The sequence below is a fragment of the Tasmannia lanceolata genome, unplaced genomic scaffold, assembly GCF_043159265.1.
Source record: "Tasmannia lanceolata isolate RefF3 unplaced genomic scaffold, GAP_Taslan_0.1 ptg000004l, whole genome shotgun sequence".
NCBI classification, from domain to species: Eukaryota; Viridiplantae; Streptophyta; class Magnoliopsida; order Canellales; family Winteraceae; genus Tasmannia; species Tasmannia lanceolata.
This window is the reverse complement of record NW_027518681.1, coordinates 9963431-9988501: the sequence shown is the minus strand read 5'-3', so window position 1 is coordinate 9988501 and position 25071 is coordinate 9963431. Positions and strand designations below refer to the sequence as shown.

The 25071-nt window shown below is 39.3% G+C and overlaps 1 protein-coding gene and 2 pseudogenes across 6 annotated transcripts; all 3 read right to left on the bottom strand.

Moving 5' to 3' along the window:
* Positions 1-390: 390 nt before the first annotated feature.
* LOC143875632 (ARM REPEAT PROTEIN INTERACTING WITH ABF2-like) lies at positions 391-5290 on the bottom strand (annotated as a pseudogene). The gene is made up of 7 exons (XR_013250160.1): positions 5273-5290; positions 4926-5077; positions 4403-4444; positions 3497-3637; positions 3289-3383; positions 2466-2530; positions 391-2329 (listed from the first exon to the last, which is right to left on the bottom strand). The product of XR_013250160.1 is annotated as an ARM REPEAT PROTEIN INTERACTING WITH ABF2-like (transcript).
* On the bottom strand, positions 2321-11089 carry LOC143876280 (ARM REPEAT PROTEIN INTERACTING WITH ABF2 pseudogene; annotated as a pseudogene). The gene is made up of 7 exons (XR_013250345.1): positions 10511-11089; positions 5347-7318; positions 4594-5077; positions 4339-4444; positions 3289-3383; positions 2926-3188; positions 2321-2530 (listed from the first exon to the last, which is right to left on the bottom strand). The product of XR_013250345.1 is annotated as an ARM REPEAT PROTEIN INTERACTING WITH ABF2 pseudogene (transcript).
* Positions 11089-25071, bottom strand: LOC143876279 (uncharacterized protein At4g38062-like). Of its 4 annotated transcripts, none has more exons than XM_077378014.1 (4): positions 24484-25071; positions 17321-17372; positions 17075-17237; positions 11089-13110 (listed from the first exon to the last, which is right to left on the bottom strand). In XM_077378014.1, exon 4 carries the CDS (start codon positions 13075-13077, stop codon positions 11389-11391), a length of 1689 nt encoding a protein of 562 aa, XP_077234129.1. In that variant the 5' UTR covers positions 13078-13110; positions 17075-17237; positions 17321-17372; positions 24484-25071; the 3' UTR covers positions 11089-11388. The 4 variants fall into 4 exon arrangements, with proteins under 4 accessions (XP_077234129.1, XP_077234127.1, XP_077234128.1 ...); XM_077378012.1 differs by lacking the exon at positions 24484-25071 and adding an exon at positions 17465-18824; XM_077378013.1 differs by lacking the exons at positions 17075-17237; positions 17321-17372.

Below are 25071 nucleotides of genomic sequence, written 5' to 3'. Positions count from 1 at the left end.
ATTAAAGACTTAATGCCACGTAGGATTTGATGGAAGGGAAGAATGCCACGGCATTTACCAGGCTTATTGCTGTTACACAATAGATATATATGTCCTGGGTTTGTTTGGTCTGATAAATCAGAAACAGTTTTCTGATTTTGATTTCATTAGCTACTAATATCTAGTAAGAAATGCACGTGCAAATGTATGTGCGACTAAGGTATTTTGCGTGGTTTAGTATACCTACGGAAGACACTTTTTTTCTGAAAATCATCATTTTATTAACCAGTTAAAATGACAACTACTATATAAACTAATTCATGTGACTTAAGTACTTAACTGAAGTCACCAGAGGATATCTTAATAAGAAGAAAGAGGGAAAGAATCCTTCAGTGAAGAGAAAAGTATTGGTTGCATGGGGGAGACAATAAATTTATTACTGATCGAAAAATTAAGTTAGGTTTTGGGGGGAAGAAATCCCAATACCCAATCATGAGAATGCCCAACAAAGAATTACAATAGAACTAAATTACAGCAAACAGAACTTGTAGAACTAATCTTTAATTCAAGCACCATCAAAGAAAGAGATCGCACAAAGAAGCTTCATTTCAATGAGATGAGAAAGTTGTGCATAGCCGTAACAATATATCCTACTATTATATCTTTTCGATAAAGCAAAGAGAGTGGTGTTTTCAATGCCCCGACAGAATCGTCTTGAATGAAGCTTCCTTCGACTTTTTTTTTTTTTTTTGAAAGAAACAGGCACTTGACTTCAAATGAGATTGCGGACTATAATCATTTTGCTCCTCATTTGTTCAAAATAACATCAGTGATGGCAATAATGGCAAAATCGCCACTGTACAATGTTCAACAGATGTGTTAGCTACAACCAGGTCAGCAGTTTGCAATCTACAGGAGAGAACCCCGTTGGTTAGGTTTAAATGCTTTAGAGAAATAGCTCCGAATTTCAGGGACAATACGTTGAATCAGATGAGAGAACCCAGGCTTAGTGCTCATCTTATCGAACTACTCCAAAATAAACAGGACACGTGTGTGCCTCAACGACATGGCATGGAAGGCCTCCGACAATTCATACAAGCTCGAAACATTGTCCAGAGATATATCCTGTGCAATGGCATACTCGCATAGATGCTTAAGACCCTCTAAGAGATACTGATCAGAAGCTCTGAGGAGATCTTGTGCAATGTCTATTGTAACATCAACTAAACCTGTGTAGATTAATCTCATCATTAACTCAAATACCACCCATCTTATATTGGGAATCTCAAATGTCCCTTGCATCCTTCTCCTTATAACCGCCATCAAACATTGCACGAGATGTGTCCAAAGAAGCAAGCAAAGCAATTCTGTGGGCATAGAACATTCTACCTGCAACTAGGAACATAACATTGGACAGTGTGGCGTTGTTTACATATTGCTCACCCAAATATACCTCTGGTGTTGGCGATGGTGAAGCTCCATCCATAGGAGAGAGTGACATCGCCTTGTTAGCCATCTTGTACAGGGCCACAGAAGCATCATGCTGGAGCTTTGGATCTTTGGACACAAGAAGATTTAAGAGCAACTCAAGTCCATTGTTATCAATGAATATAGTTCTCTGGTCATCGGCTGAACAAAGGTGAGGAAGAGCCAAAGCAACTCGCTTTGGAACCTTCTCTCCAACGTGCATCAGATACAACAAATGCTTCAAAACTCTCCCATGGATCTTCTCCTCCAGTCTTTTCAATGTCTTGGCTACACAATCCTTGGTCGCCTGAACAAAACTCTCCATCTTGAAGCTTCTGAACACCTCCCACCTTGATAAAATCGAACACATTCTCCTCATTGTCCGCAAGATCATAAAGAGCAGATGCGGCATTGAGTTGTAGAGAACCATTTTTGGAGTCAAGAAGCTTTAGCAGTGGAACTAGACCACCATTGTGAGCTATACCAGCTTGGTTGTGCATGTCCTGTGCCAACCTCCCAAGTGCAAAGGCTGACATCTCCTTAAGCGGTATATCGGGGATTCAAGCATCTGAATCAGAGGTCGGATTGCACCTCTCTGTACAATATGAACCTTGAAATCTGAATCTGTAGCAGAGAATTGCCCAAGTAACAAAGCCGCCTCCCTTTGGCTCTCTGAACAGCAGGAACTCAGTAAACCAATAACAGGCTGCAAAGCTCCAGCAAGGAGAACTTCTTTCTTTATGTTGGGGGATGAATGGACCAGATTCCCTATCACACCAACAGCGTCATAATGTATAGCAGCATCCTCAGAACGAAGCATTAGGATCAGGGTGGGGAGAGCATTGCATTCCACTATCTGATTCTCTTCGACTTTGTAAAGGAGCTAGAGCCCTCCTTATGTTGTTGTTGAGCTCCCTAATCAGCCCTACATTTCAGCATAGATTGTCAAGGATATTTGAAATTTGACTCGTGGTTCTGGTTAATCTCATTGATCATCTAAGATGTTCTGGACTTTGAACAAAGCTCTTCTGAAAGATCTGTGACACCTTGTTAATGCCAAGGCCAGAAAATGTTATTGCCAATCCTGCAGAAATAGAAAACAAAAGAGTGGAAAAAAGGTTAGAAATAAGGAAAAATGGAAGTTGCCGAGTCAGCTCTGTAATGGATACCCCTCATATTATCAGCAGAAATTGAATCTGAATTTATTTTCAATTGTGCAGAATATTATACATATGAATTCACTCATGGAAGAGATGGCTTCATGAAATCCCGTTACCAGTGTACGATTGCACGTGTAAATGTACAATGAACAGAACAATTAAACTATATAAGTTACAGAGACTCTTTATCCTTGTAAAACAACAACAATAACAACAGTAAATAAATAACAACAAGAACAAGAACAAAAAAATAAGGAATAAGAACAACAACAGTCCCACATCAAAAAACCAAAGAAAATTGCTTATAAAGGGGCTTTACCAAATCAAAGCCTTGGTTTTTTCTCTTCTCAGCTAGACAATTTCTGTTCATAATTTTCTTCCCTTGTACTAAATCGAAGCCATGATTTTTTTTGATGAATTTGAGGTGCTCTTTGCTTCTCTTCTCAGCTAGATAATTTCTGTTCACAGTTTTCCACTGTTTTACTAAATCAAAGCCATGACTTTTTCGACGAATTTGAGTTTTTATTTTATGTGTTTTCTCAGCCAGACAATTTCCGTATCTCCCATGATGGGGCAATAGTCCTATATCCAAAGAACATTTTTTAGTAAACTAAACAACCTGAGGCTGATTTTTTGTCTTTTTAGGAAAGAATAATGAATTAATTAAATTTTCTCAACTTACCTCTTTCCATTATGAGTGCATAATGGGCAAGCAGAAGAGTACTCGAAACCCATTTTAGAGGTATGAGAGGTTGTTCTCCAATAATACCAACTCTCCTGTGCAAAAGAAAAGAGGAAAAAAAATGTAAGTTCCAATGGGAAAAATTTGCACATCAGAATTATGAATGATAACCAAGCAACGGTGAAGTGAAAATGATAACAAAACCAACCACATAATCTCAGTTTTCCCATTAGCATCAATGATGATCCAATGCATTATGAGTTGAACAGTCCTAATTACTAAATCTAGCTTAATGGCTAATCTACCCAAATTGTGGTCAAGTTTCTTCTTGCTATGTTTATATAGAACACTGAAAGTGATAAACATAGCAAGAGATATACATAATCATGGGAAGTGATAATAATAGAAATTCTAATTACTAAATATAGCTTGGTTGTTAATCTACCTAAATTGCCTAATCTACCACATATCAATCCAAAGGTCAAGTTTTCCATAAAATCAATGGATACCCCCTCGAATTAACTTCCAAGTATTGGATAAATAATGATATAAGAGACACTTCTGCGACTTCAACCTCATGGTAAAACTGCCATGCCATGGGTTTACCCTATCTTACTTATAGAACTTCATGGCTAATAATTTTGATTTATGAACTCTGATTGATTTTTGCTATGATCTGAGATGAAAGAACACATGCACTGAAGCTTGCAACTCCACAACCTAATCAAGAACAGTTTGGATCCTTCCCTCATTTAAATTGCTGTTTGTGAAGTTGAGCATCTGTCCATGTAAATTAGGACCAAGATTATTCTTTTCATAAAAAAGTTCGGGAAGTGTATTATAATGTACAACATGGGGATAAATGATTCTGACAAAAGGCAATAAAAACACACAAAACAAAACTATCCATGTGTGGAAGAAATGGATGTATGATTATTAAATAAGGTGGGTTCAATTTAAGTACGAAAATGACATCAACATTTATTTTTTCTTTCAAACAGTTAAAGGGCAAATGACGCAAGCCTCCGCCATGAAATAGAATCTTCCCACCTTTGAAAACCATCCAAGTCTGGTTAGAATTCTCATATACAAGGTAAGTGTGAAGTATATTTACATTCGAAAGTTCATGTCTGCTCTTTGGCCACATAATCCAAACCTGCAACAAGGAAGCATTAGTGTCTCAGAAACAGAGCATGAAGTATTAGTCTCAGTCATGCTTACTGGGGATCTAAAGATGAGAAGTCAACAAAAATCAAAGGAACTTTTCTCAATTACAATCTCTAGTTTAAGTAGGAGCAATCTCACCTTGCAGGCTAGGTCTCGGGAGATCATGCAATTGTAGTGCCTTTTGGGCCAAGGGAAATATTCCCCATTGTGTTCTATCAAAGATAAATCCCGTTTCAACCTCATTTGGTATATAAGATTTCTGTTTAGACAGGACCATTCTCATCATTCACGGACAGAAGCTCCTATGTAGACCCCCTCTGAAGCATCCCACAAGTACACCGTATTTCCAAGGGCCATTGCTAAGATATTGATACTACTTGAATCCAGGAAGTTCAAATAGTAGTTATCTACAATTTTTGGGGCATCTAAAGTCCTCTCTGGTTCTATTTATCATTAAAGTTTCGGAGAACCAATGCTTTGTTCTATTCATCTTTAAAGTTTCTGTAAGCCTCTTTCGAATGAGAACCAATGCTTTGTTCTCCTTCTCTTTCCTTGCTTTCATTGACAAGCAATTGGCTATGTCAAAATCCATTGCAGATCTGTCTGGGATGAATCTATCACCCTGCAATTTCCAAAGAATCATCAGAAATCATAGAATTAAAGAAAACCAAATGCAAATGGAAGAGAGAACTGAAGAAATCAGTAAGCATACACCGAAAGAGTAATTTGGTAACAGGTTTTAAAATTTATCACGAAATCATCATCCATCCAATCAATATCACTATTAAAACCATGATGCGTCCTTTATTAAAATCACCACTGAAATGCGATTCATTTAATATGTAAATGAATATGAGGGTCATAAGATGAAACCGACAGAGAGAGAGAGACCTTGAAGGAAGAAGGGAAGTGGATGATCGTGGCGAGCGGATTTCTGTAGAAGAAATAACATTATATCCTACTATTATATCTGACTGCTGGTTATTTTTCCATAAGCAAAGAGAGGCGTTTTCAATGCCCTCGCAGAATCCCCTCGGACAAAGCTTCCTTCTGATTTTTTTTTATTTTGAAAGAAGCAGGCACTTCAAGTGAGATTGCGGACTACAATCATTTTGCTCCTCATTTGTTCAAAATAACATCAGCGATGCCAATAATGGCAAAATCGCCACTGTACAATGTTCAACAGATGTGTCAGCTACAACCAGGTCACCAGTTTGCAATCTACAGGCGAGAACCCCGTTGGTTAGGTTTAAATGCTTTAGAGACATAGCTTTGGATTTCAGGGACTATACGCTGAATCAGATGAGAGAACCCAGGCTTAGTGCTCATCTTATCAAACTGCTCCAAAATAAACAGGACACAGGTGTGCCTTAACGACATGGCATGGAAGGCCTTCGACAATTCACACATGCTCGAAACATTTTCCAGAGATATATTCTGTGCAATGGCATACTGGCATAGACGCTTAAGACCCTCTAAGAGATACTGATCAGCAGCTCTGAGGAGATCTTGTGCAATGTCTATTGTAACATCAACTAAGCCTGCGTAGATGAATCTCATCATTAACTCAAATACCTCCCATCTTATATTGGGAATCTCAATGTCCCTGGCATCCTTCTTCCTATAACCACCATCAAACATTGCACGAAATGTGTCCGAAGAAGCAAGCAAAGCAATTCTGTGGGCATAGAACCTTCTACCTTCAACTAGGAATCTAACATCGGACAGTGTGGCGTTGTTTACATATTGCTCACCCAAATATACCTGTGGTGCTGGTGATGGTAGAGCTCCATCCATAGAAGAGAGGGACATCACCTTGTTAGCCATCTTGTACAGGGCTACAGAAGCATCATGCTGGAGCTTCGGATCTTTGGACACAAGAAGATTTAAAAGCAACTCAAGTCCATTGTTATCAATGAATATAGTTCTCCAGTCATCAGGTGAACAAAGTTGAGCAAGAGCCAAGCAAATCGCTTTGGAACCTTCTCTCCAACGTCCAACAGATACAACAAATGCTTCAATACTCTCCCATGGATCTTCTCCTCCAGTCTTTTCAATGTCTTGACTGCACAATCCTTGGTCGCCTGAACAATGAACTCTCCATCTGGAAGCTTCTGAACACCTCCAACCTTGATAAAATCGAACACATTGTCCTCATTGTCTGCAAGACCATAAAGAGCAAATGCAGCATTGTGTTGTAGAGAACCATTTTTGGAGTAAAGAAGCTTTAGCAGTGGAACTAGACCACCATTGTGAGCTATACCAGCTTGGTTGTGCATGTCCTGTGCCAACCTCCCAAGTGCAAAGGCTGACATCTCCTTAAGCTGTATATCGGGGATTCAAGCATCTGAATCAGAGGTCGGATTGCACCTCTCTGTACAATATGAACCTTGCAATCTGAATCTGTAGCAGAGAATTGCCCAAGTAACAAAGCCGCCTCCCTTTGGCTCTCTGAACAGCAGGAACTCAGTAAACCAATAACAGGCTGCAAAGCTCCAGCAAGGAGAACTTCTTTCTTTATGTTGGGGGATGAATGGACCAGATTCCCTATCACACCAACCGCCTCATAATGTATAGCAGCATCCTCAGAACGAAGCATTAGGATCAGGGTGGGGAGAGCATTGCATTCCGCTATCTGATTCTCTTCGACTTTGTAAAGGAGCTAGAGCCCTCCTTATGTTGTTGTTGAGCTCCCAAATCAGCCCTATGTTTCGGTAAAGATTGTCAAGGATATCTGACATTTGACTCGTGGTTCTGGTTAATCTTATTGATCATCTAAGATGTTCTAGACTTTGAACAAAGCTCTTCTGAAAGGTCTGTGACACCTTGTTATTGCCAAGGCCTGAAAATGTTATTGCCAATCCTGCATAAATAGAAAACAAAAGTGTGGAAAAAAGATTAGAAATAAGGAAAAATGGAAGTTGCTCAGTCAGCTCTGTAATGGATACCCCTCATATTATCAGCAGAAATTGAATCTGAAGATCTTATTTTCAATTGTTCAGAATATTACGCATAAGAACTCACTCATGGAAGAGATGGCTTCATGAAATTCTGTTACCAATGTACGATTGTACATGTAAATGTACAACGAACAGAACAATTAAACTATATATGTTACAGAGACTCTTTATCCTTGTAAAACAACAACAATAACAACAGTGAATAAATAACAACAAGAACAAGAACAAAAACAAAAGAAAGGAAGAAGAACAACAACAACAGTTCCCACATCAAAAAACCAAAGAAAATTGCTTATAAAGAGGCTTTACCAAATCAAAGCCATGGTTTTTTCTCTTCTCAGCTAGACAATTTCTGTTCATAATTTTCTTCCCTTTTACTAAATCGAAGCCATGATTTTTTTTGATGAATTTGAGGTGCTCTTTGCTTCTCTTCTCAGCTAGATAATTTCTGTTCACAGTTTTCCAGTGTTTTACTAAATCAAAGCCATGACTTTTTCGACGAATTTGAGTTTTTATTTTATGTGTTTTCTCAGCCAGACAATTTCTGTATCTCCCATGGAGCAATAGTCCTATATCCAAAGAATATTTTTTAGTAAACTAAACAACCTGAGGCTGATTTTTGTCTTTTTAGGAAGAATAATGAATTAATTAAATTTTCTCAACTTACCTCTTTCCATTAGGAATGCATAATGGGCAAGCAGAAGAGTACTCGAAACCCATTTTAGAGGTATAAAAGGTTGTTCTCCAATAATACCAACTCTCCCGTGCAAAAAGTAAAGAAGAAGAAAATGTAAGTTCCAATGGGAAAAATTTGCACATCAGAATTACGAATGATAACCAAGCAACGGTAGTGAAAATGATAACAAAACCAACCACATAATCTCAGTTTTCCCATTGGCATCAGTGATGATCCAATGCATTATGAGTTGAACAGGTCCTAATTACTAAATCTAGCTTAATGGCTACTCTACCCAAATTTTGGTCAAGTTTCTTCTTGCTATGTTTATATAGAACACTCAAAAGAGATAAACATAGCAAAGATATACATAATCATGGAAAGTGATAATAATAGAAATTCTAATTACTAATCTAGCTTAGTTGTTAATCGCTTAATCTACCTAAATTGCCTAATCTACCACATACCAATCCAAAGGTCAAGTTTTCTATAAAATCAATGGTCAAGATCCATGCATTGACAAGATCAGACCCCCTCGAATTAACTTCCAAGTATTGGATAAATAATGATATAAGAGACACTTCTGCAACTTCAACCTCATGGTAAAACTGCCATGCCATGGGTTTACCCTAGCTTACTAATGAGATGAAAGAACACATGCTCTGAAGCTTGCAACTCCTCAACCTAGTCAAGAACAGTTTGGATCCTTCCCTCATTTAAATTGCCGTTTGTGAAGTTGAGCATCTGTCCATGAAAATTAGGACCAAGATTATTCTTTTTGTCAAAAAGTTCGGGATGTGTATTATAATGTACAACATGGTGATAAATGATTCTGACAAAAGGCAATAAAAACACACAAAACAAAGCTATCCATGTGAGGAACAAATGGATGTATGATTATTGTTAACTTACCAACTTCTCCGAAAGCTTAAGCTGTTGGAGAAAGGTAGTATTTATCTTTTATACTATGACACTCCCCCGCACGTGTGGCCCACTTGGCAAACACATGGCACATGTGGTCCCACTTTGGGCCGACCATCACATGTGCATTTTTGCTATCCGGGAGGTTTGAACTCGAGACCTTTTTGCTTTGATACCATGTTAACTTACCAACTTCTCCGAAAGCTTAAGCTGTTGGAGAAAGGTAGTATTTATCTTTTATACTTTAACAATTATTAAATAAGGTGGGTTCGATTTAAGTACGAAAATGACATCAACATTTAGTTTTTCTTTCAAACAGTTAAAGGTCAAATGACGCAAGCCTCCCCCATGAAATAGAATCTTTCCACCTTCGAAAACCATCCAATTCTAGTTAGACTTCTCATGTGCAAGGTAAGTGTGAACTATATTTACGCAATGACGCAAGCCTCCCCCATGAAATAGAATCTTTCAACCTTTGAAAACCATCCAATTCTCAATTCTAGTTAGACCTCTCATATGCAAGGTAAGTTTGAAGTGTATTTACATTGCATAGTTCATCTCTGCTCATTGGCCACATAATCCAAACCTGCAACAAGGAAGCATTAGTGTCTCAAAAACAGAGCATCAAGTATTAGTCTCAGAAACAGAGCAACATGCTTACTGGGGATCTAAAGATGAGAAGTCAACAAAAATCGAAGGAACATTACTCAACTACAATCTCTAGTTTAAGTATGGGCAATCTGACCTTGTAGGCTAGGTCTCGGGGGATGAAGCTATTGTAGTGCCTTTTGGGCTGAGGGAAATATTGCCCATGGTGTTCTATCAATGATAAATCTCGTTTCAACCTCATTTGGTATATAAGATTTCTGTCTAAACAGGACCATTCTCATCATTCACGGACAGAAGCTCCGACGTAGACCCCTCTGAAGCATCACACAAGTACACCATATTTCCAAGGGCCATTGCTAAGATATGGATACTGCTTGAATCCAGGAAGTTCAAATAGTAGTTATTTACAATTTTGGGGCATCTAAAGTCCTCTCTGGTTCTATTTATCTTAAAAGTTTCGGAGAACCAATGCTTTGTTCTATTCATCTTTAAAGTTTCTGTAAGCCTCTTTCGAAGGAGAACTAATGCTTTGTTCACCTTCTCTTTCCTTGGTTTCATTAACAAGCAATAGGCTATGCTAAAGTCCATTATAGATCTGACTGGGACGAATCTGTCACCCTGCAATTTCCCAAGAATGATCAGGAATCAAAGAACAAAAGAAAACCAAATGCAAACGGAAGAGAGAACTGAAGAAATCAGTAAGCATACACCTAAAGAGTAATTTGGTGACAGGTTTTAAAATTTATCATGAAATCATCATCCATCCAATCAACATCACTATTAAAACCATGATGCATCCTTTGTTAAAATCACCACTGAAATGCGATCCATTTAATATGTAAATGAATATGAGGGTCATAAGATGAAATAGAGAAAGAGAGAGAGAGACCTTGAAGGAAGAAGGGAAGTGGATGATTGTGGCGAGTGTATTTCTGTAGAAGATGAAGCTGAAGTGACTTTCATGACTTTCAGGAACTGCAACATCACCATCACCATGGCTACAAATGGAATGACAGCCCCAAACTCGCCATTTCCCTCTCTGACAAATAGTTGATACATATCGACAGCTTCCATGGATTCCTTGCTCAAATGAACCCTCTGCAGATTAATAAACTCACTCCATTTCCCGAGAAACTCATCGTGTTCCATTCTTTAGGCACCCTCGCACGCCATGATGTTAGCAATATCCCGAGCCATGGCAGTGTTGGTCAACATTAATCCGTTCCTCTCTCTCTCTCTCTCTCTCTCTCTCTCTCTCTCTCTCTCTCTCTCTCTCGTGAGAGTCAGATTTATCGACTCAAAAAATTGCAGTGCAGTAATTCGTAATTCAGAGTCCCCATGAACTGATAAAGAATGGGGCAGTGTTGGGACAGGAGGAGAATGAGAGTGATGGGAGGGTTTTGCTCCTTTTTGCAGGAAGAGGGAGTTAAGGCATGGTATGGTACTGGTGATCAGGGAGAGAGGGAGAGAGGGAGAGAGGTATGGTGCCGGCGGAAAAAGCGGGAGAAGGTATGGCCTCTCGCGATGGAGAAGGTCTAGATATGGGTTTTCGCAGGTTTTTAGTCCTAAAATCCACCCAAAATCTCAAAAAGCACATATCGGCAGAGACTTTTCACAAGAGAGATGGAGAAGGTGGAGGCGAGATTTACTGAAAACCCACACAAAATCTCAAAAAAAAACACATATTGGCGCTTATTTTATGCCTTTTTTTTACCCCGAAAACCCAGCCAAAATCTCTGGGTTTTTCTCTCTTTGCGAGATTTGCCCTTAAGAAAATCTCTGATCCTTAAAAAGCCCAGTTGATGCATCGCGCATCAGTCTATTGCTCTGCTTCTTGGAAAGACCAAGTTTTCCTATATCATCGAAACATTGAAATGGGGATTCAGTTAACTCGCGATGATAAAGAATAGAACCAAGCCGATCATCACGTATTCCATTCAATTTCCTAAGATCCTCTTTGCCAGCACAATTGAAAAATTCAAAGTATTGCTGAAGAATTGATTCCCGTAGCTGATAAACAGTGGTTATTTTTTCCCGCTGAGCACTTGCAATTTTTGATCCATCTTTTATTTCATTCAGATTCTGAAATGAACTCGCGATGTGAGGTCTCCATTGTACCCCAGTTGAACCACGACCAACCAAGCTATGTCCAGATATGTTGCCAGCAGCGGCGGCCATATTCTTCCCTGTTGGTGTCCCAGAACAACCAATGGCAGATGAAGATGATGGAACTGAAGAACCCATTACATCATTTGTGAAAGCAACCTTAACAACAGGAGAACCAATCACGACCAGATCTTCGAGTGATTCCTTGTCTAGGGGTAAAGAGCTGTGAAGCTCCTCAACATCACTATATTCATTAAAATCCTCCTGATGAACGTTTCGAAGATTCACCAAGTTTTCTGATTCTTTCAGAATTTGTTTGTCTTTTTTCAAAGATTCAACAACAACGTTTCGAAGATTCGCCTCTTGCTTCTCACGCTGAAGGAACGCTCTTACGAATTCCATCTCCTTGAAAAGTGTCTCTTTCATTGCCAACGAGTCTCTCAGGGCTGCAATTTTTTCATCCCTCTGGACTGTCAAGCTTTCTATCATTGATATTGCTTCTTCATGCTCTGCAGCAACATTGTCATCGCATATTTTTGCTCCGGACAGTTGAAGCCCTAGCAATATCCTTCGGCTTTCTTCGTGAGCTAGAGCTTGGTTGCAAATATGTAACTGGGAGCGAAGACCTTCCGAAACTGTAGTTTGGGCTTCCAAATTTGCCTGGAAAGACGAAATGTCGTCGAGCAATTTGGATTTCTCCAAGTGCCACCCATTCATACCAGCCCGAAATTGGTCTTGAGGCTTCTCTTGTGCTTCTTCGGGATGTTTAAACTTCTCATTCCTCCACTTTATTAGCTTCTCCAGAGCTTTATCGATCACCTCCTTCAATTGCAGCAACAAATCATCCCTCTGGCTAAGTTCTTTAGTTGCTTTAGCTCTTTCTTCCGCATCAGAACACTTCTTCTGTGAGACAGGCAAAAGTCCCTTCAGATCTTCAATCTCTTCCCTGTACGCACAAATATTTTTCTCCTGGTCCTCTATCTTAGCATTTGCTTCATCCAAAGCAGAGACCAATTCTATTTTTTCCCTTTCAAGTCTCTGCACTTTCTCTTCACAACTGTTCTGGAGCTGATCATTTGTGGAGCTCAAATGTCTTAGAATCGATTCTTTTTGCTGCAAATTAGATTTGAGATCTTCATACATTTGACTCGCAAGAGAAATTTCTTCTCTCTTTGCATTTAGTTCTTGGGTCAACTTCTCAATCTCCATTTTTGCCTCCTTGACCTTAGTGAGTTGTTCATTATGAGCTTTCGTTAAACTCTCAGACAGTTGTGCTTTTGCATGATACGTTGCCGTAAGCTTCTCCATAGCAGCTTTAACTTCATCCAGCTCCTTACAGATTTCATCCATTTCCAAGGCTTATCAATGTGGATTTGAAATAAGCTGCTCACAGATTAAGGCAACAAATCAGAATAGAAATCAAATTGAATCTTTAGTGCACAAAAAACATAGTTACCAGAAGCTGCTAATGCTGGGAATAGAGCTTCAATAGGGAACTGTTTATCTAATTTTTTTTTTAAAGGAAAAATCATACGAAAATCCATTATTCTATGCATATAAGATTACTAGTGGGACAACCCGTGCATCGCACGGGTGGATGTTAAAGGTGAGAAATTGAAATTTGACTGAACAACAAAACATGAGCAGAGAAGAAAGAAAAAATATTCAAAAGATAATTGGCAGTTAACATGATATTGAAGTACCTATATGAAGTAAAATTATCATATGCTAAATCACAACTTAAATAGGACCCGAGAGTTAGACAACAAATAAAAGAAGGAAAGGGACAACTTAAATAGGACCCAAGAGTTAGACAGCGAATAAAAGAAGGAAAGTGACATCATTTTGTGCGTATCGCGATATGTCCGAGAAAGATAGCAGATTTAGGTTTTTTTTTTCCTTCTTTTTTTTTTCATATGTTTTTTAGGTATTTTTCCCTTTTTCATTGATTTACTTAGTTTTTTGGGAGTTTAGGAAAGGCATAAAGAAATGATAAAAATGGCCAAGGAAGGAGGAAATAGTGAAATACCAACACGTGGGTGTCAACAGTGGAACTCTCTTCCCTCTTTATGATAGATAGATATGCATATAATTTTCAGGTGTGTCCAAGCAGGCCCCAGGTTATGTGTGGGTCTCGTGCATCATTATTCTACTGTGAAATCGTAAGTTCAATTATCTGGTGGTGCGATTTTCACATCAAGTCCAACCACTCGTCACGATTTAATCAAGTACAAATGTTGGTCCATCATAAATTGAGCAATCCTAAGCATCCAAAGCAGAGGACATTTTATCAATAGTTTTAAGAAATCCACCCGGCAACATTAGATCCGATCGTGCACAAATAAACAGAATCATAGAAAGGAACAAAAAAGTACATTGTATCTAGCAAATGTGTGGCGCTTCGATGCACCTCCTAAAGTTTGTGTCATTTTGATGAACTGCAACAAGAAAATCAACACGTGGGAGATTCAAAACGAAAAGAATATAATTAGCTAGTTGATGTATTTTGCTTGAACGCAGATGAAATAATTTACCATATCATGATTCATTGCTTCCTTGCACGCAAATTATGGGGAGTGATCCTAAAGTATATTTCAGAGAAAATGCTTAGTTTAAAACCGACACCTAGATGCTCTTCTCTTCAAGAATGGGTAAAAACTAAATTTTGATGGGAAAAAGCGCTCCGACGGAAACTGTTAAACTAATTTGAAACAGTTTATCTATTTTATTTTTTTTAAAAGAAAAATCATATGAAAAGTACATGATCATAATTTGTACATATGGATTCGTGTGTCGAGTTTTGACACGGATACGAGTTGTCTGACATGTCAACATCTAAAAATCTAGAAATAGTGATACGCACATACTTTTAAAATTATTGATTACGATCATAATTTGTAACAATAAATATGGTACTCATTTAACGGGCTAATAAATCTTAGAATTAATCGACTATAATCTAAAATAAACATGAGATAATCAAATAACAACGCATTCGTCAATTTAATCTAGTTCTCTTCTGTCTCCAATATACAGCGAGAAAGGGAGACCAATATGGTACAATGAATATAGTGTTGGAACAAATGATCTGAAAAAGAAAAATGCAAAAGGAGACAATGGATATGACACATGATAAAAAACCGCAGACCTAGAAATCGGGAGAAAAGGAGAAGAAAAACACCTACAAACTCTAAGAAATGAGGGGAAACAAGAAATACCTCTTAAAGAGAGTAGATATACGCCATTCAAGGTCGCTGATAGAGCTTTCCCAGATCTGCGAGATCTAATTTTTCTTAAATTGCTCTTGGGATAGAAGACAAAAGTTAAAGAGAGGTGAAATGAGAAAAACGTTTGAAAGTTCCTTTTGGGCAGTCTAAGCGTGGGTTTTGATTGAGCAGATTATCTGATTGTACTCCTGGGCATAAGGTTGATGGTCCCTACCTGATCAACAGCCCTGATCACAATACACATGTATCACAAGATGCTTACAAAATGTAAGCCTTACAATTTGAAACTAAGCAGAATGTTAACAAGAGGAATGCTTTAGTATGTTTTGACCAAATTGTAATACAGTGAGGCACAAGCCACAATGCGGGTCCCATTTTCGATTAATCTTGATGATTCATTTTATAAAATGGTGGTGCCCACCTCTTCTGATGATCTAAACCATTCATCGTAAAAGAAATTTATGTCCCTTTGGCCTTTAGAATTGAATCGGTTCTGCCAAGAAAAGCTATTGATGTTCTACAAGATCATGCAGGTCATGATGCTCTACAAGATCAACGGAAAAAGAGTATGCGGTTAAGCGCACCATGCATATGTGCGGTCGAGGTGGGTTCTGCTCTCCCATTGGCTGTTTGAAAGGTGGGACCCAATCGTTGCTTTTTCTAACGATAATTGAAAAAAGGGAGAAAACCCTCTGTGATTGACGCAAGACCCAAGCTTCTTCCGTACCTACCCGTATCTGTCTTTCTCTCTTTTTTGAAACCTTCATTTCTTTGCAAAGAAAAAAACAAAAAAAAATTATGCTTCTTGCAAGACCCAAGCTATGTGATTGACGCAAGACCCAACCCTTCATTTCTTTGCAAAGAAAAAAACAAAAAAGAACAGTGAAGGAAAAAAAGAGTTCTGCTTCTTCCAAACCAGGTTCGTGCATGGTGCTTCTTCAGCTCTTTTTTTTCTTATTTTTTTTTCCATTTTGGGTTTAAGTCACTGATTAGGGTTTCTTTGCTTGTAGATTTCAATTTGAACGGAAATCCGACGGGAAAACTCCACCACGTTAGTACCTTCCTTCCTCAACTGTTTTTTTATTTTTTATTTTTTCTCCAACCAGGGTCTTACTGTTTATCTCCATTGATTAGGGTTTCCAACTAGGAAAAACCCTCAGGCCTTATCTCTAGTTTAGCAAGAAAAAAAAATGGGGGAAACCCCCTCTTCTTAAACCCCCACCAACAGTTCCAAACGAAGAAGAGAGCCTTACCTTATTGAGAAGACACCCTTAAGCGGTTAAGCCTTTATCTTCAGGTGCTTTCTCTCTCTCTCTCTCTCTCCTCCATTGATTATATGTTCATATCTGTTTTGTTTATGAATCCTTTTTTTCTGTTAAAATGATATCAGATTTTAGGGTTTCGTTTTTTAATCCCTTATTTCTGGAATAATGAGGAAGTTTGGTCACTAATTGTTCGCATGACCTGATTTGCAAATTTTTATAAAACGTGATGACCCTATTTGCAAATTGTCAAACGAGAAGACTGTTTTTGCAAATAGAGCAAAGTAGAGGACTTATTTTGCAAAATCCCCTTTCTTTTCTTTTTTTTGTATTGGGATTTGCTAGCCACTTTCTCCAAGGCCACTTCTCGGCCTGTGGCCATCCATTATTGCAAAGATTGGCAGAAGTGCAAAGGTGGCTAGCAAAAGCAGAAAATCGAAAAAAAAAGTAATCATTACGATTTTTTGTGATTTGTGACAGATGTGGTAAGTTTTAAATGAAAAATTACCTACAAATGGAGCTAAAGTTGGAAAATTACCCTAAAAATACCAATAGGGTGTATTAAGATATGACAATTATCTAAAAAACTATAATGAAAAGAGTATGTCTTCTTCTAATAGTCACTGTCATGAGGCTTTGTAAAAGCTGAGTGATGGATATGCGGTTAACAGAACACTCAAAAAAATGAAACCCACTTCTTATGAACTCTCATAAAACTTCCTCATTATTCCAGAAATAAGGGATTAAAAAACGAAACCCTAAAATCTGATATCATTTTAACAGAAAAAAAGGATTCATAAACAAAACAGATATGAACATATAATCAATGGAGGAGAGAGAGAGAGAGAGAGAAAGCACCTCAAGATAAAGGCTTAACCGCTTAAGGGTGTCTTCTCAATAAGGTAAAGCTCTCTTCTTCATTTGGAACTGTTGGTGGGGGTTTAAGAAGAGGGGGTTTCCCCCATTTTTTTTTCTTGCTAAACTAGAGATAAGGCCTGAGGGTTTTTCCTAGTTGGAAACCCTAATCAATGGAGATAAACAGTAAGACCCTGGTTGGAGAAAAAATAAAAAATAAAAAAACAGTTGAGGAAGGAAGGTACTAACCTGGTGGAGTTTTCCCGTCGGAGGATCGTCGGATTTCCGTTCAAATTGAAATCTACAAGCAAAGAAACCCTAATCAGTGACTTAAACCCAAAATGGAAAAAAAAAAAAAGAAAAAAGAGAGCTGAAGAAGCACCATGCACGAACCTGGTTTGGAAGAAGCAGAACTCTTTTTTTCCTTCACTGTTCTTTTTTGTTTTTTTCTTTGCAAAGAAATGAAGGGTTGGGTCTTGCGTCAATCACATAGCTTGGGTCTTGCAAGAAGCAGAATTTTTTTTTGTTTTTTTTCTTTGCAAAGAAATGAAGGTTTCAAAAAAGAGAGAAAGACAGATACGGGTAGGTACGGAAGAAGCTTGGGTCTTGCGTCAATCACAGAGGGTTTTCTCCCTTTTTTCAACTATCGTTAGAAAAAGCAACGATTAGGTCCCACCTTTCAAACAGCCAATGGGAGAGCAGAACCCACCTCGACCGCACATATGCATGGTGCGCTTAACCGCATACTCTTTTTCCTCATATATATATAGCGTACTGATATTTTAACTACAATGTTTTGATAAAGAGACAAACTGTCAATGTCTTTTCCTTTTTGATTGGCTAGTGAGAGCTTTTTGGGAGTTGTAATAGTTTTTGACAGCCAGTTATATAATAAAAGAGAAGGTGAGTTTGTGTCATTGTCAAAAAAATTATTGTAGTGTAAGTATCAGTAGTCTGTAAAGCTATATATAGTACAAAACTCAGGGGCACCCTTGCAAAAATCAAATGACCAATTGGTTGCACGTCACCGATGTGCATTTAATGTTCTTTCACCGGAAAATTCTTTCCGGACAGTTTCAATGGCAAATTCTTCCAGCACGTCTGGTAGTTGATAAGGGAGGATGTCATAGCTGTCATTCTTCATTTCTTTTGCAAGGGTCGGCTTCTCCCTGAGATAAACGCCACCTTTATTGCCTTGATCCCTAAAACCAATGATGCCTCCTCTCCTAACATGTTTAGAGCATAGAAGCATGAAGCGGGTGTCGGGGGGGTCTAGAAGAGTCTAAGGTTGGGAGCATCGTGGGAGCGTTAATGTAATATTTTCTATGATTTGGCCGACACTTTGAATTTATTACCGACACGTGTGTCGTGTCGTGTTGTGTCGACACTCCTTTATGTTGTGTCGACACTCCTTTAGACACTTTTAAGTGTACTGCTAGAAGTGTCAGTGACTTTATATGTGTGTGTGTATGAGTGTGACACTATTTGTAGATTTTTAGGGGTTGCCATGTTAGATACCTCATATCCGTGTCGAAACTCGGCACACAAATCCGTGTCCACAAATCATGTTATAGGTACTTTCTATTTTAGGCGTGTCCCCGTTTCTAAATTTTGGGAGTTCGCCATGTCCGACACTTCGTTTCCGTGTCCACAAATCATAGAATATTTTCATCACATGTCTTTCAAAATTCAAGTACATAAAAAATACTAATTTTTAACTATCTTCTAATAAATCTTTCAAATTATAAGTACATCAAAAGTAGTAATTTCTAGCCGTCTTCATTTTCATGCCCTCTTTTCTCATGCCTTCTGAAGATTTGCCTCTGTGCTTGCTCCAATGAAGTACTTTGAATAGTTGGAGGAGTTTGATGCAAGTAAGTTGGTGAAAGGGTTACTAATGGAGTGATAAGAGCGGGTTGGGAGCTCATGGGAGAGGTTTCCATCTCTTCGGGATCGCGCTCCCTGGAAGCTCCTTCCTAAGGAGTGCCAAATCGAGGTTCCGAGTCGGGAGCGGCACCCCGAGGGAAGATTCCTGCTTCTAAGGGTTAGACCCATCTCACTTTGCAATTTCATTTACCAGACAATCACCAAAGTCACGGCTAATAGACTCAAATTGGTTATCAACAAGATCATTAGCCCATCGCAATCAGCTTTCATTAAAGGAAGGGTAATGCAAGACAATATTTTGCTTAACCATGACTTAGTCCACAACTTCCATAAAAGAAATAAAAGATGTGTATCACAATGCACTTGAGGAAGATATTTTGATAGTGTAAGGCATGGGACTCTTCTTTCCTTCATGGCAAAGATTGGATCCAATGATGTTTGGTGCGGATGGGTGGAGCAATGCATCTGACACTCCTCATTCTCACTCTTAGTCAATGGCTCCCCTAGTGGTTCCATCCACTCCTCGAATGACCTAAGACAGGGGACCCTTTATCCCCTCTCCTGTTCTGCATCACCATGGAAATGCTATCCTCAATCATGGAAGAAGTCCATCAACAAAGACGAATTTCCACCCTATTCTCTCAAGGTAATCTCTTGCTCTGGGCTCGAAGCCAACATCAAGAAGAGTGAAGACAACAATCCCCACAAGGATTCTATCAGCAAAATCCTAAGCATCGAAGAAGGAAGACTAACCATCAAATACCTTGGGTTACCCCTCACCAACTCCAGATAATCTGCAAAAGACTGTTAACCTCTTTTCAGCAAGATCAAGAATAAAATTGCCTCATGGACAAACAGATTTCCCTCAAGAGCCGGACGAATCGAGCTGAAAAAGTAAATCCATAACTCCTTTCAGATCTAATGGTCTGCTTCCTTCAACATCCTAACCGGAGTTCTTTAAACAATTCAAAGCATCCTCACGGAGTTCTTTAAACAATTCAAAGCATCCTCAGAAACTTCATCTGGGCAGAGAGTGGCCTCAAGAAAACCTACCATCCAGTCTCATGGGCTACCTTGTGATCCCCAAGGTCTGAGGGTGGAGTAGGCCTACAGAGGCTACAGGACATAAACACAGTAGCTCAACTCAAACAGCTTTGGCTCCTCCTTAGTGGGTGAAAGTCTCCCTGGTCAGATTGGTTCAATCACAAATATGTCAAGGACACAACCTCTGGCTCATCAACATCCCCACCGGTCCTTCATGTGGCGCCCGAAGCATCCTAAAAGCCAGGGACATAGCAAAACAGCATGTCTGTTACCAAGTGGGAAATGGAGTTCGAATCGACTTTTGGTCTCAACCTTGGCACCCCAAAAGACCAATAAACACCCTGATCTCCAATGGAACCTTGATAACCTCCATTCCACCTCGGGCTACAATTGATCAACTCATTAATAATGGAAGACGAGACACTAATCCAACAAGCCAACATCCCACTGACCTTCAGACTCCTTACCACTGCTATTATCGTTCCTCGGAAACCAAACCGAGCAATTTGGAAGCCTTCATCAGATGGCACCTTCAGAACTCGCAATGCTTAGAATCAAATTAGACCCCACAAGCCGAAAGTTCAATGGTGCTCTACAATCCGGTTTGCAGCGCACATCCCCAAACACAGCTTCACTTTGCGGCAAACTGTCCAACACAAGCTAAGCATGAGGGACGGACTCACCTTCCCAGGCTCCTCCCGGGAAACCATATGCCCCCTATGAAACTCCACACCCGAAAACACAGACCATCTATTCTTCGCCTGCTCGTACTCCTCCTGGTTCTGGCATTCTGTCCTGTGCCACTTCACTCACAGACGAAAGCCATCGAAAACTCTGAGAGAGGAAGAAGAGTGGATCCGAGCCACCTTCAAATATCAAGGCCAATCCTCCATCGCTATCCAGATGGCCTACGGAGCTGTAATATATCACCTTTGGCTCGAAAGAAATGTCAGAATTCATGATCGAGCCCCGAACCACAACCAGCAAATCCTCAAATCCATCCTCGCCTGCATCAAAATTCGAGCAATTCACCTACGTCTGGATAACACCCCGGGTGGTAGAAACAAAAGAATTGCTGATAACCTCGGCCTTCCCTATTTCCACAAAGCATCCAACACGTGCAGCTGGGACCCACCCAAAGGAGACATTGTAAAGATCAACACCGAACCCTCCCTGATTTGACAGGTAAAGAAAATTTTGATTTCTTTGGGAACTTTTGACCACTGGATGTCGGTTTACCGGAGATTTTGGAACTCTTAAGGTTTTAAAGGTTCTCTTGTGATCATGAAGGCAAAGATGGTTAAAAATCATCTATATGAGTTTATGGGAAATACAATGCAGGTAGAGCAGCCATTTCTACCGAAGAAGATGGTATGATTGATTTGACATAGCTATGGCATATGCGGTTGGGGCATATGAGTCAGCATGGTTTGAGAGAGCTCCATAATCGAAAACTACTCAAGGGTGTCAAGAGTTGCAAGTAAGATATCTGTGAGCATTGTGTCTTCGGCAAGCAATGTAAGGTGAGTTTTAAAAATTCACTTCATTGAAGCATGGGCATTTTAAATTATGTGCACTCATATATATGGGGACCAGCCCCAATTACTTTAAAGGCCAGTGTTCTTTATTTTGTGACATTCGTCGATGATCTCTCTAGAAAAGTATGGGTTTACTTTCTGCACAGAAAATCTGAGGTGTTTTTTACATTCAAACAATGGAAAACCATGATTGATAAGTAAACTGCCAAGAAGGTGAAGTGTCTAAGGATAGACAATTCGGACGAATATAAGTCTTTTCAGTTTATTGTGTTCTTCAAGGGCGAAGGCATAGTTCATCATTTTACTACCCCAGAAACTCCACAACAAAATGAAGTTGCAGAACGGCTTAACAGAACTCTATTAGAGAGAGCTCACGGTGTGTTGACCAATGCTGGATTGGAGAAGGACATCTGACCATAAGTAGTTAATACAGCTTGTTACTTGGTACAACAAATCGCCTTCAATAGCAATTTCATGCAAAACTCCATAAGAAGAATGGTCTGGTAAAGTTAGTAATTATTCTATTTTAAGAGTATCTGGTTGTCCTGCATATATTCATATTAAGAATTATCAACACTCTAAACTTGACCCAAAATCCAAAAAAAAAAAATGTATTTTTCTTGGATATGCTAGTGGGGCCAAGGGACATAGAGTGTGGGATCCTTCTTCTAACAAACTAACCATCAGTCGAGATGTTGTTTTCGATCAGTCTTCTATGTTGAAGTCACATAAGTAGATTGGAGAAGGAACACGGGACACAGGTGAGACTATTGAAGTGGAGATTGACAATCCAAGAGGTGTACCAAAGGAAAATATTCAAGTTGACATTCTTAAAGATAGACTACAGAGCAGGATTAGTAGCAGGTGCACCATCCAGAATCGCAAGTTAGATGATCTCAAAGAACTCATACGCCACCTGTGCAATATATGGTTATGAGGATATGATGGTTTTTGCATTGGTAACTGAGAGTGGTATCCATCCACATTTCAAGAAGCAGTATCATGTGGAAATTCCAAGCATTGGTAGGATACAATGGACAAAGAAATGAAATCTCTTCAGAAAAATCTGACTTGGGATTTTTTGGAGTTACCTAAAGGCAAAAAAGTGATTCAGTGCAAGTGACTTTACAAGAAAAACGAAAGAAGCTCGGAAAATCGTAGAGAAAAGCATAAAGCATGCTTGGTGCCAAAGGGCCGTGCACACAAGGAGTGGAGAAGTTCAAGCATTGCTTGAACTTAATTAACATTTAACAGGTTGGGTCGAACTAGCAGCCTTCAGGGTGAGATGGAAAAGACTATGTTATGAAAGATATTTACAGGTGATGGATGAATCAAATTCAAGCCAAGGTGGAGAATGTTGTGGTTGCCTTCAATTATTTAACGTAGTTATGGTTTTAATAAGACTCTTATATTTAGAGCCTATAGTTAGCAGGTTTTATAAATAGAAGTTCCCTATTTATATGGGCAAACATGCAATCGGCTTTGAGGACTTACCTTAACGACAAAAAAGGTTGGCTGGCATACGACTTCAACAGAAAAATAAAAGGAAAACCGTCTTCAAGGTGAGTATTTTAAAGAACAAAGTAGAAGCTTTGTGGATAGTTTTGGCACTCGTGTAAAGGGTGTGGTTTTGGCTCTGTCTTTGTGAAGAAGGTGAAGAAGCAAGGGCAACTAGGGAGTGTTAGCGCTTGGATCCTAGACGGCGTAGAGTACCTGTGAGCGTCCTTCCCTCCCTCTCATTATTGTTATCCTCCAAGAAAACCTAGGCATGAACCCGGGTTTTATGAGGATTGACTAGAGTCGACACTTATGATAGTGCCTAGGACGCACTAGTGACTCTTCAAATGCGTCCACGTTGCCATAGATTGGATTCGCTGCCTGGTTACGGGGACGGAAGGTGTTAGGCACCGTCCCCGCCCGGTTAAGCCCGGTCTCATGTACTTGAGCCTTATTTATTTTAGACATTAATCGATCCTGCCTTGATTGGTTTTTTAATCTAGGAGTCCAAGATGGAAATGACAAAGGACTGTCTGTGTCTTGCGACCGCAAGCCTCGGAAATCGTGAAGCTTGTGATCGCAAGCCATAAACATTCCCTCGTCTTTCCCTCGTTATTATCAGTCAAGGCCGAAAAGAAAGGAATAGAAATGATATCAGCACCACCGTGTTTTCATATTTGCACTAACCTATCTTGTCCTTTAGTATTCAAAGATCTGTCAAAAGATTTTAACAGTTCCTATAAAAAGCTCTCACAAGTCAAATGAAGAAGAAAAGACAAGCTACAATGGTGCAAATGCTAAAACGTGATTGTGCTACTACCATTTCCCAAAAGGAAACAAGCAGGGGACTTCTTTTCTTATTTACGGATGGAATTTTGATCCAACTCTCCAACTTTCCATGGAATTATTTAAAAGCAGATGATGTGAAGAAATTTGAATAGTAAATGGCAAAAACAATTTAAAGCCCTAAAATTTTTTTTTTTTTTTATGGGTAAGCTGGGGTTAGGCAGGACCCCTACCAGATATATTAATATAAAGGAAAAGATACAACATGAAGAATAAAAGACAACCCCTATCACATTTGATGGGGAGAACAAGCTCTAGCAAAGAGAGCGAAATGCAACTAAAAAAACAAATCAACAGACAAAGCAAAAGCAAAAGAAAAAGGCAACCACAATACAGCAGCGGATCACAGGAACACCCAACACAAGAAGATGGACAGAAGGAATAGTCCCTCAAGCTCCCAAATTCATCAAAACAGCAACCAAGACCCCAAAATTTAAAGCCCTAAATTAGCATGAATGATAACAGTAAGCAATAAAAACAATTTAAAACCCTAAACTAACATGGTTAGCAATGGTAAGCAACAGAAGTAATTTAAATCCCTCAGTTAGCAAGATGAACATGATTTTCATTCAAATTAAAGAGAGGGGAATTAGGATTTACCGAGGGGTAGCTGATGGAGGAGGAGCTGTGGGAGGGAAATAGAGATGAGATCTGAGCCTAGAGCTCCCTCTTTTCCAAAATCACTCTTCCTCCAAAAACCCCTAATGGGAAGAGAGAGTGTGATTTCCTTGTGTAGGGGATCGGATTGGAGATGAAAATGGATGTTGGGCTGCAATTGGGTGAGATGGGTAATGAAGAAGAGGATGGAAATGAAGTCTATCGGTCTTGGATGGGAAAGATGTTAAGGAAACAGATGGGTGTGGTGTTGGGATGTTGGAGAGAATGGAGGCTGTTGGGAGATGGGGCTCTCTTCTTCTTCTTCTTCTTCTTCTTCTTCTTCTTCTTCTATTCTACGCCCAAAAATCTCCAAGAGAGAGCTCCATCTATCTCCCCAAAAAAAACCCTGATCAGAAAGCCTCTCTTTTCTCCCTTAAAACCCAAAAATTATATTTGACAGATTTTAAGAGGAAGAAACCGTTTCCTAAGCCTTTTAATTGATATTTGCACCCCTTCTCCCTGCTGTTACAACTTGCAATGGCAGCTCCAAGCTAGGAAGAAGAAAGTCTCTCTACTGGTGTAACTGTGTAA

Bases quoted from the DNA above. Each gene is read 5' to 3' on its own strand.
- LOC143876279 (XM_077378014.1), bottom strand. From the start codon at position 13,077: ATGGATGAAATCTGTAAGGAGCTGGATGAAGTTAAAGCTGCTATGGAG.